General features: G+C 41.4%; 2 protein-coding genes across 2 annotated transcripts in view; both read left to right on the top strand.

Moving 5' to 3' along the window:
- The window catches only part of eif2b3 (eukaryotic translation initiation factor 2B, subunit 3 gamma), a 32,009-nt gene extending 30,619 nt beyond the window's left edge, over window positions 1-1,390 (top strand). The window contains exon 12 of the mRNA XM_083991194.1: window positions 1,188-1,390. Coding sequence (XP_083847320.1) covers window positions 1,188-1,240 — 53 coding nt within the window. The 3' untranslated portion in view covers window positions 1,241-1,390. The remainder of the gene's footprint in view (window positions 1-1,187) is intronic.
- Window positions 1,391-12,120: 10,730 nt separating this feature from the next.
- Window positions 12,121-12,285, top strand: part of ptch2 (patched 2) — a gene marked incomplete at its 5' end in the record, with an annotated part of 28,650 nt that continues 28,485 nt past the window's right edge. The window contains one exon of the mRNA XM_083991181.1: window positions 12,121-12,267. Coding sequence (XP_083847307.1) covers window positions 12,121-12,267 — 147 coding nt within the window. The remainder of the gene's footprint in view (window positions 12,268-12,285) is intronic.

Raw genomic sequence — 12,285 nt, 5'->3', positions numbered from 1 at the left:
CTGGTTACATGGTCCAGTGTTAACCTGACATTTATTTAATCATATTTAACTAAGAAATGAAAAGTCAGAATCTAATTTATGACATTGTGTCTACTTTTCTTTCCTCGATTTGTACATGTAACTGCATTAGGTCTTAGGACTGTATTAGTTACTGTCAAATTAAAGGGCTCAAATTGAGTAACTATTCCTCCCTTTCTCTCCAGTCACTCCCTTTCCTTCCCTCTCCTGCTGTCCCATGCTCCATTTGTCGTCCCCTCCACACACACACACACGAGCAGAGGATAAACTTGTTCCCAGCAACAGATTCCTTCACACTAAAACCTGTCTGTGTGGATGGAACATTACTCTCCTCCACCGTTTGCTTTGGATCAGCACTGATGCTCGGGGATGGAGGGAGGGATGGAGGGATGTGGGGAGGAGTCGCGGCTGCTCTCCTCATGCTGAACCGGGTTGGGGTTGAGGAAGATAGCGAGCAAGCTGCTGGCAGACTCGGTTTCAAGCGTCATCTATCTCTTATAGTGAGGTTCAGGTAGCGGTCAGCGTGACCTAAGTCTTACCACACTGAAGATTCAGAGAGTGATCTCAACTAAATGACAGAAGCATGCAGAGAATATGCATGTTGTAGTCCATTAATTATGAACTGCATATACATTTATTACAGCTCCATGGCAGCCTTTGTTTCCATTATTTTCAGTGTGGTATTAAAATGAATACACAGAAATGATGTAATGGGTATTTTACTACAGTAAACTTTACATTTTTTTGTGTAAGAAATGTAAACTATGTACAGTTAAACGACTGTTTCAAAAATCTGCCTGTCAGAGTATCCAGGAGTTGACTGTCGCCAGCTTTCCATTGTCTTGAGAAGGACAATAAAGTGTTTATGATATGGACAGGGTCTGTAATTTGAAACCATTAACCATGAATAGAAACAGAAAATTAAGCAATAACTTGTTGAGCCAAGGTAAAGACAGAATAAACTTAAATGGTCATACATCAGGTTGTAACTGACCCTGGAGTGCCATGAACTTTTTGAATTGCTCTGATGGATCTTCAAGCATTTATTTTCAATGTCTTAAGGAACTATGAAATCTGTCTTTGTGTTCATTTCAAAATACAATTTCCAGAGTTGACTTTTCATTCGGCCTTTGATCTCATCTTTTTGTACATTTCTGTCTCTTCTACAGTTGAGAGGACTAACGAGGTGATCGTTGGAACGGACCAGCTGATGGAGATCTAGCTCCTAGAGGGCAGAGAAGGCAGCTAAACAGAAGACAACTAATTAATCTGCTGTCCGGCCAGTCAGAGGCCTGGACGCTGCTCTTCTGCACTTTACTCCACCCTCAGCTGTTTTGTACATTGTGTCCAAATAAAGACAGGTCTGCTTAAAACCATGAATCAGTTCGTTGGTGTGTTTCTTTTTTTTTTTTTTCCTTTTTTCTCTTTCAGATCTTTGTAATTGCTTTACCACACTAGTAACTATCAGATCGTTACTGTCTCCTAATAGCACGACCTGTTGCAGAGGGCGGAGCATGGGCTCGTACATGTTTGAATGTTCATGGGTGTTTACACGTGCACACTGTGCAGCTGTGAAGACCAAAGATGTAGAGAAAAAGTGGTGGGAGGGGCGACCACAATGGCGTGGGGGTTACGTTTATTTGTACACAGAAATGGTGTATGTGTAGGCCCGGGACCACCCAGCTTGATCCTGTATCAGTTAACACCGCCACCCCACCCTCACACACGAACACAGCAGAGGAGGAAACTGACTCGCGCCTGACTCTTTTCGTTATTTTTCTCTTTTTTTTTCACTCGTCTTTTCCTTTCTGCTCCCTTTGCTGTCACAAGATTTATTGCATTCTTTTGGCAGAGCGTTTCTTAAATTACAGTTCCTTAGTCACGAAGGAAGAAGATCAGGACAGGGATGTCTGTGGGGTTGCTTTTTGTGTACATGCGTGCGTGTGTGTGTGTGTGAGATCTACTGTCCTCTGTTTCATATTGTGTCTGTGGCCGCGCAGAAGTCATTTAGACCGTCTCTTGTGGCCTGATTATGTGTATTACTATGAGTGTGCGTGGAGAAGAGAAAAAGAGATTATGATGTGGTGTCTACTGTCTCTACTGCACTTGTGAACATGTTTTTATGGTTATTCCCCCAAAGGATGAATTACTAATGTGGCTTTCATCTCTACTTTCTACTTTAATCTTTACTTTTAATTAACCTCCCACTGAGTTTAAGATTATCAGGTACAATATAAAGTAAGGACTTTTTATTTAAAGAGCATGGTCTTGTTGATGACTCAAGCAAAATTTTGACCATTATGTTTTAACCATAAGCTCTTTTGAAAGAAAAAAAAGTGGGCTTTTACCAGCCAGATTGCACTATGGGAAATGTAGGATGCAAAGCTCTTTCTGGTAATAAAAGGAACTCAAATTTAGAATATCCTGGCCTCTACTGTGTAAAAGGTAATTTGGAGTTTTTAAAATCTCCCTGCAAAAAATGTCCAAAACTTTACCAATGAGCATCTTTAAATCTATTTTGAAGTTTTTGTTAAGTTTTGCTGCAGCATTAGCATGAGGCAGCGGCGTGCTTACCAGCCTAGAAGAAACATGGTGAGTATATCTTAAAAAAGTTATTAATTAACTTGCTGAGAGCCGTGGAACACATTTTTAATGTTGACTTTTGTGTTACCTCCATGTCAATCACTTATTTTACTCTACTGAAGTTAGCATGCCAACCAGCTAGCTCTTGTGTTGAAGGCTGCTTCATCATTTTCTGATAGCGAGCCACAGTAGCATCCAGTGAAGAAGTACACTGCCCGTCCAAAAAAAAGTCACCACTTGGATTTAACTAAGCTAAAAGGTAAAAGCCTCCCATTGGATAATTACTGTATGGATGATTATGTTTCAGCTGGCAACAACTTATTTTACCTTAGTGATGCAGTCTCATTTCTTAAACAACATTCATTTGTGGCAAGTGACCCTCACCAGGACCCACTCCCAACATAAACAATTTTTTGTCAGTTTAAAATGTTAAAAGGATGTTAGTTTGTTTATTAGCCAGCAAAACAGATGCAACATGGCTAATGATTTGGCCTCTTTCTTTTTTTGTATCTGAGGAATAATACATTTAGAGCTACAGCTACATGATGTAATGTAAAATAAGGAGTCACACTTAGATTTGACTGGTTCCTTTACAAGAACATATTCCACTAAAGTGGGTGGCAGGCTGGAAAGTTGAAGTGCTAAAGAAACACAGTATTGTTTATGTGCCCTTTTAGGTCCCACCACAGAATTGTCTTCGCTCTCTGTTTTCTCTAGATGTGGCTTTTGCCGCCAGACTGAATACTTCAATACTTTCTCATGCATTTTCCAACCTGTGTTTACTCTGGGCAGCTCTTGTCATATTGTCAAGTTTTTAGTTACAAATTTAGTTGAGATTTTTAACTTGAAACTTGAAAATTGATATTAACATTCCACATTTCTACCAACACAGGTTTTTTCTTTTTTCTCAGTGACTACAACATGTAGAGATTTCAATTTTTTTTGTGGTCCTTTTGTGGTCCTGTCCTCACAGCAAGGGTAACCAGACACCAATGTAAAAAAGCTAAAAAAAAAAAAACAATATTTAATGGCAAGTCCGCGCTCTTTGTCTTGGCTGTGTTAACCTTTTTTAGTGGTCGCACACTCTGACCTCTCTCTTCAACCACATGATGAGATCTGGCAGCCGGGTGTGTTTGGGTAGAGGTTTGTATATTTACACAGAGACCCCAGAGTCCCCTCAATACAACGCCACCATGGCTGAGCCCGCCTTCCAGCACATATGTGTGTTTGCTCCTCTGTGTTCACGTATGTGTGCAGGTTCACCTGTGTGTGACTCTAGTTAATCCTGTGTTGCACGAGCTAATCAATGTGGTCTAACACCCCTATGAGTGGATGCATGCATGTATGCATGTGTGCGCACGCATGCGTATACAAATGCATGTTTGCTTTGCAGATGTGGGGATCAGATGTCAGGCCACAGATCATATATCAGGCTGTCTGTTGGTCTTTGGTTTTGTCGCCTTGTGGAATTTTTTAACCTCCCTACAGAAGATTGTCATCTAATTATGCATCCCAAACAAATCTATCTTGCATGGGAGCAAGGAGAATTGAGCTGTGAAATAAAACATTTTCATGCACAAATTATCATCAGCTACCCATTTTGCTGACACCACATTTGCCCACATGACCATAGAAACCCTAGCATATTAAAAAGTAAAGAGGGTGAAACTTTATTTTATTCAAAATATGACCTTAAAGGCTTCATTATCACTTTCCATTGCTCTTTCCCGATGTCTAAATGCGTCTCTGTGCCTCTGTTTTGTGTGTACGTCACGCATTTGTGTGTGAAACGTGTGGTTTTGTCGAGTCTGTGTGCAGAGGGAATCATGAAGACATTTTTCTTTAAGACATTAATGTCATGGAAGTTGACAGAAGTGTAGAGATTGAGAGGCTTGTTCACATCAGAGTTTTTCCCTCATAGTCTGGGAAGAGATCCAGAGCTGTTGGGGGAAAATTCAAATGGTTGTCAACATTTTATCCTTTCCATCAAGATAAATCAACAATACGACACTTCTGGACGTATTACCATGACATCGTCTCATCTCCCACTCGTACCTCCAAAACATAGTTTCAGAAATAGGATTTAAAGGGTCAGTTAACCCAAATCACAAAATACATTATATTTTCTCACTTTTCACACGTGGCACCTGGCCATGAAGAATCTGGATTTATGGGCTGCTCTTTTTAGATCTCCACCCCTTCCAGTATCTGAATACAGGGGACGTGAATGCAATTTAAAAGTACAGAAGAATTTTTTTTTTTAAATCTCAGCAGCAGTGTGTTATTCACGAAAACAAATGTTAATAATCCTAAACTCCAAATGTCTGACTGGCATTAGTTCTTGTTGGAACGATTTTCTACCGAAGAAGAAGTTGCGGTGAAAAGTGTCCAAAGTAAAGTCTGAGGATTATCTCGAGAAGGTTGATAAAGCTGGGGAGAAAAGTGTTTGACCTTCCCGCATCTTTGATTTATGAAGTGAGATGTGGACTAAGAAGCAACCTATAACAGCAGAGATTCAGAGCAGAAAATCTACAGCCCAAGAGTTTGGCTGAGGTTTCTGTTTCTTTTTCTCAAATAAAACAAGCAACATCATATGTGAACACATTAATAATGTCTGTGATGTCTCGGTGCTGTGGATGTTGAGCCCTAGGTGGGGGATGAAATAGAAAATAAAGGACCATATAGTATTAGATAGATGGCAGGGGTGGACGGTGGAGACAAATGCACGATACATATGAGCAGAGAGGTGAGGTGGAGCCTCAGCTCTGGGTTGGGGTTGGGGTTGGAGTTTGGAGGTGGGGGTGGGGGTGTGGGTGGGGGGGTTGGCTGAGAAGCTGGGTGGCTTCATGGCTTGAGGGCTGATCGTGGGTGAGCGAGAGAGAGAGAGGGAGAGAGAGACTGAGCAGGCCACCCAAGTGGCAGTCAGAAACCTGTGTGTGTTTGCTGCTGACCCCTACACATTAGCACAACACTTCCTCAATTTGTCTCCTGTGTTCTCCGGCCACAAATGAATTTCCTCCTCCACCACCTCCCCACCCACCCCAAACACACACACACACCCACACACACACATACAGACACACACACACCAACACCACCCCATCACTAACCTAAACGTCTGAATACATAAGCACGCACACACAAACACCCCTTTTACAAGCTTTAGAGATAGAACAGTTGCTTATGTTGTTTAGCCAACAAAGAGTGTGTGTGGAGACACAGATCCCATGTATGGGATAACAACCTTGGTGACATGCCTCTCACATACACACACACTAAGCCCAGATATTCCTGTCTGTCACAGCGGAGGCCCCCGGCTAATTAACTAAACATTGACTGGGTGGTTGATTGGGATTTCGTCTTAAATCGCTTTTGTAATAAAATCACAGGAAGAAGCCAAAGCTTGACCTGCTTTGCACCCTCATGTGACCTTTTCTTTCTAATCTCATTCATTATAGTGTTTATAACATCCAGAGCTCTAACTGCAAACAGGTTCGCTATTTCATATCATTAAAATAAACTTTTTTTTTTGCCCTGTCCGAAACATTCAGCTCTGGTTTCTTGCCCTGTAATTCTGCTGCAGACATTCCCACTTTTAAATCACTTTATTCGGTTCAATTTCACAGTAAGGCTACATGTAATTAGCTTAGCACCAGAGGAAATGTTTAAACTTGAGTGACGGCTGAATTGGAGATTTCAAGGTTTAAATGCGACTTAAGAAAATTCTTACATGATTGTTGAAAATCTTTTCAGTTTTCTATTTTCCCACTGCCGTTGTCAAAAATGTATCTAAATACACTTCCTGTGTGAGCGGTGACAGCTGCGTTTTGTCTTAAGATGGGAGCTTTTTTTGATAAGCTTCTTCATCATTTGTGCTGATCACAATAGTGTAGGACTTTTTTTTTTTTTTTTGAAAAGCTATACGAGTTATATTTGCCTATACATATACATGCATGGGCAAACACACATGCACACACACTGATTTCTTTTAAAGCTACAGGTCTGAGTTTGCATTACCACCTGCTAGCTGCGTCTGACAATACCTCTGTTACAACCGCACAAACAAAGACTTAAAGAAAAGTGTGTTTCTCTGTCTCTCTCTGTGTTTTGTGTGTTTTTCCCCTAGAAAGGCAACCATTCATTACGGTGACAAAGGGGTAAAGAAATGCATTATCATAATTAATCTTGTGTGAGACTGTGGGTGGCAGCTTCGACTCTCCACTGAGACTGACAGAGGTGCTCAATGCAGAAAAGTGTCTCCTCTCTGCTACCGGGCAACTTTTCGCCTTTTCACTGAGATCTGGTAAAGTGGTGTAATTACTTGGAAAGTATAAAATGTCTCATGGGTTTTTCCCAACAATATGTGAGAAGACTTGGTGAACAGCCAACGTGAAAATGTTTTACAACTGAAAAAAGTACTTTTTTCTTTTAATTTTTTTCTTTTTCAGTTTAAACTGTTGTGTATATTTTTATTCATCATCGCTATGTTTTTTGAGCAACTTTATTTTTCTAGTCAGTCAGAGCATGGCCAAATATTCACTTTGGTTATCATGAAAATAATTTGTTCATTTCGACAAGTGTTATCCCAGAAATGTGTTTGTGATTTGTTCTCGTGTTTTTCTCCAGGAATTCTTTGTTATGTCTCCATCTGTTTGTGAGAGCGAGATGTGATGCTCTGTTGTTTTGTGCTTCAAAACTGTTTGCATGATTGAATTATTGAAAATTGGCCTCACACATAGATAAGTATACTCAGGGTTTAATGAGAGGGTGAGAAATTATTATGATCATACCACTTCAATCCCCTTCACCTCAGTCCCCTTAAGGTTATTTAGTAATTATATAAATTGAATAGGGTCTTTATCTTAATCCTAGACTTGCATCAAAACTCATTTATTTAAACTTTTTTTATAGGTTTTTGATGTTGAAGTGAGATTAGTTCCACATATTTATGAAGAATGAGGTTTAGATGAATTCATTTTCTCATACTTCCTATCTGGTTATCTTTAATGTTGAGGTAGGCTACAGGTCTGCAGCTTCATGTGTTTTTGTATAAGATCTTGTAATCAATGAAATGTCTGACATTTTCATAGGAAACAGCAGACAAGTTCATTAAAACCTTGCTGTCTTAGATGATTTGATCCTTCTTTTATATCTAAAACGAGTGAATATTTTCAGTTCTGTAATTCTATGCAAAGAAAGTATTTGATCCAGACCTGCTAGAGTTTATCAGAGAGCCGAGTGTGAGGGCTGGGGGCAGATTTAAAAGATAACCACTTCTGATGTAATGCTGATGTTTCACCTGGCTTTATTTTGATTTTCAGATCTGGAAGAAACTACAAGTGACTGACAACTAACATAACACTGAACCAAAAGTTAGGTACGTTCTTGTTTTGAGTTATTCCAATATCATAATCAATTCAATTTCAGTATGGCATCTTATCTATGTAATTGCTATACCTTTTTAACAAGGTCGGTCCAAAAAGACAAAAAAAAAAGTCACTTTAGTTCTCACGGAATGGGTCCATTTTCCCACTGAGTCCCACTGAGTCTTGCACAATATCACTACTGTTCCCCTGGATGATCATCTCTGCATCTGTGATCATCGCTTCCTCTAGTTCTTCATCTGTCTTCTTTTATATAACTCCCTTGGCACTCCCCAGATACACAGCACAGTTTTTTTTTTTGGAATGGCACATCCCTTTATGTCTTTTGCCTCATTCTACTGTGTGTCCCAAATGATTCGCAAAGAAATGCAGTCGTGAGCAGCCTCCCAGCCTCTCTCTTCGATAAATAAACACTTTATGTGCCTGAACCCCGGGCGTCTCGGCTGTTGTGAGACGGCTGAGTGCCAGAGCGGTTCCGTAGCTCTGCCTATAGCACATACAGAACCCTGGACGGACAGCCAGCCATGCATGCATGGATGAACGGATGAATGGATGGAGCCACTGGGGAGAGATGAAATGGAGGAATGGAGATGGGAGGGGGGGAGGTAAGAGGAAGAGCAGGAGTAGAGTCGCAGCTGAAACAGAGAGAATAATCAAGGTGTTAAGAAGGAAATTGGAAATGAAAAAAGATGGAAAGATGGAACAAGAGAGAAGATAAAGAGAAGAAGAGATGGATGGAGGGAGAGGGACCATATGGGACACAGGACATGGAGAAGGGAAGGAGGGAGAGGAGGGCAATTTGTGTTTGGAGTCCAGGGCGGTGTGATGGCAGATATCTGCACAGCGCATGGTCATCTCAGATGGTTTATTTATCCAAGGCCTCCAGACCAGGCCTCGGACCTCCCTGAGTTTGTTAGGCTTGAAGGGGGCCCCCTACCACACAACCCAATTCCTCACATTCCACATTAGCTCCCATTTCCAGCTGCTTGTTTCCCTCTACCACTGAACCCGACCCAACCCAGTCCAAGCAAACCATAGCCAGTCCCGGCCAAATGGAAACACTGACCATCCAGTGCCACCCTAGAAACACAAGCGTATGGTTGCCTCCGTCTGGACAGATGGACCAGTAAGTATATACTGTATGTAGGTGTATCACTGAACCTCTACAGAGAGCAGTGAAGCGGTGCTAAATGAGAGACTAACAAGAGTATCCTGTGATCCTGCAGTCCCAAGTCAGAGGGTATAGGCTGATACACACAGTGCACATGTCCTGTTTCAAGAGCTATTGAGATTGAGATTGTTCCATACCAGCAGAAGTGCTTCACTCCAGCTTTGTTGAATTCAGATGTTTAAAACAGAACAAAACTATAGTGAATCTTTAGTGTCGCCTCTCAGCAGAAAACGTTTAGATAACTGATCCACAAAGACTTCTTCAAGCAGGATCAAAATGTTATGAAACAATTATGACAGTAGATGTTAGATTTAATTGATGGACAATCTTTGAGAAAGTTTAATTATTTTGCCTCTTCATTAATGAGTGGTGACTTGTAGTTTTTGTTCCTATTAACCCTGATTGATTTCAGTGAGGCTTGTCCAGAAAGCAGCAGAGATTATTATCATTACTATAAATATTATTTTGTTCTTATTTGATCAGTCAGAGTATTTAATTCCATGCCTTTTAGTTGTGTCATAGCTGGAAAGAAAGGCAGCTTGTGTTAGACACAGTTTAATTTGTATGAATGTCTGTCAAAACTATTTGATGTGCAACATCCTCTGTCATACAATTGATATTGTATAAACTAGTTTGACATTTAATAGTTTACACAAGTTTACACAACAGTATTACACAAGACAAAACAAAATGTACATGCTGTAGTTAAGTAAATCAAAAAACATTTAGCTACAGAATTTTGCATAAAAACCTGTAACATTTATAGTATGCATGTCAAGTTTAGCCTATATTTCATTTAATTAGCATACTTGATTTTCATGTTTCTAAAACCTCACATTGGTCTGTCTATATTGATTAGATCTGAAATTAATAGATTAATCAGTTGAGAGGGAGTTAATCACCAAGTATATGGATAATGCATTAACTGTTAAACTTAAATCTGTTCATTAAGTGCAAAAACACCAAATATTTGTCATTGCAGGAGCAGGCCAGCAAATCTATTACTTTCACTCAAGATTGTTATGGGTTCAATTATCTTTAATCATTTAACTTACTGTCATTTTATGGCACTAAAATATGAATAAAACCCCCTTGTCTATTCTTTTAATGCACATCTCTCAGTCACACTCTCCTGTTTGCAAGTAAACAGTGACAATTGATGGATGTAACAGCTCAGCAGTATGTGACACTGTCTGAACCTACACCTACTGTAGCTGAGTGAACCTATAGGCGTTAACACCTATATTCAAATTGCTTTATTTCATCTTCAAATTGTTTTACAGTCACTCAAATGCCCTCAAACTGACACCAGCCACCTGACAAATGTTCCCTGCAGCAGCAGAGGCTGCTGTTTAGGCAGGGAATGACTGTGTAATCTGGTGTGTTTGTTCTTCACCCCTATACTGTCATGAGTGGGGCCAGTGGGGGGGCTTACATTAGCAAACCACCAAGACACACCGAACCTCTTGTTTTTGACAGATTAGAAAATAATCTGGCCTGAGAACCCTCTTTCTTTCTTTCTTTCTTTCTTTCTTTCTTTCTTTCTTTCTCAGACGTACTTCTTAGGTGAGCTGCTCTCTGAACTCATGAAATCATGCATGGCGAGACGTGGAACGTTTCCAAAAAGTCTCCACAGAGATAAGGGTGTCACATTGAACCGAGCAGTCTGAAGGTGTCAATTGAAAAGGTGCATGTTGGAATTATTCCTGTGATCTTTTTAATATTAACTTTATGTGGACGGTTCTCTATAAGGCGTAAGAATAACCTGTCAATCTGCTTCAAGGCTTTTGGCCACAAGCGCTGAGGTTACAGCTGTCAGTGCTAAAACACTTACCTCTCCTAAACTGCACTCACAGCAGAGCCCTGGGAGGGTAAAAATGTATTTTGGGTGTTCTGTAACAAATGTGAGGCTCCAAAACCTCATCAAACACGAGATGCCCTGAAGTGATATGAAAAGTGTTGAAAGATAAGTATTTCTGCCATCCAAAAGAAAAGAAGAAGAAAGGAAAAGAAGTGTGTTTACATTCTTGACTATAAAAGCTAAATTAACTTTTCTTTTTCTTGCTGATTGGACTATATTGATGAAACAGAGGAGCTGGATATTGTGTGCGTGCCTGTCGCTGTTATATCAATAGATGGCATGTGCGTTTGCTTCTTACAAACTGGAGGGCCCGGCCACTGGGAATAATGCTCAGAGAGAGAGAGCAAGTGAGGCGGGCAGGCGGGCAGGCAGGCAGCAAGCTGTGTGTGCGTGAGTGTGCGCGCCCACGTGCGAGTGTGTGTATATGTGCGGGGGCGCGTGCGCGTGCGCTGGCTGTTCAGAGTTTATTGAAAGAGTTCCTCTACCCCCCCTCCCTCCTCCTCCTCCTCCTCCTCCACCACTCCCCCCCTCTCCTCCCCTCCCCTCTCCTCTCCCTCCCTCCAGCCCAGGCAGCAGCAGCCTGGGTGGTCCCCCTCTCTCTCCACTTTGGTGAGCTGTTGCTTAGCAGCTAATAATAGGCGATGTTTGCAAAGTAATTTGCCTCTTCCTTGGCCAATGGGAGCCGGAGCACTTTTCCATCAAACCTCCCTTTTCAGGATTTGCCGAGAGGCGAACTTCTCCAAATGTTACCGCTATGGGATCGGAGTTAGACTTGACACGGACGGCTCAGACATAGGCTACTACTACTACTACTACTACTCCTACAACTACTACTACTACTCCTCGCTGAGACGTCGTTTCATAAACTGTCGGGACGAATGAAGACTGAAGGATCTATACGGATTTCGGCGCATAATGTTGGGATGGAGTTTCGAGACTTATTTGGCTCCAAGGAAGACTAGAAAACGTTCTTCTAACTTGTCGCCGGCGGTGCTGGATGCGCTCCTCTTCTATGTTGGATTATTATTGTCGCTTCTTTTTCTGAACTCGCACCGATTCTCTGTCGCTTCGCTCTGCGCCCCCCAGCTCACCCTCTTTGGACTATGGCCTCGGATCGCGGGGTCCCAGGGGCCGGCGTCTTTGGAGATTTACCCCCGAGTTATACGCGCTCCCAGCCGCCTGCGAACCCAGACCTACTCCGGAGACCCAGCTACTGCCACGCTGCTTTCGCACTTAAACAGATCTCAAAGGTGATTGAACGCTCGCTC

This window comes from Trachurus trachurus (genome assembly GCF_905171665.1).
Source record: "Trachurus trachurus genome assembly, chromosome: 17".
NCBI lineage: Eukaryota > Metazoa > Chordata > Actinopteri > Carangiformes > Carangidae > Trachurus > Trachurus trachurus.
This window is presented reverse-complemented; position numbering and strand designations above follow the sequence as displayed.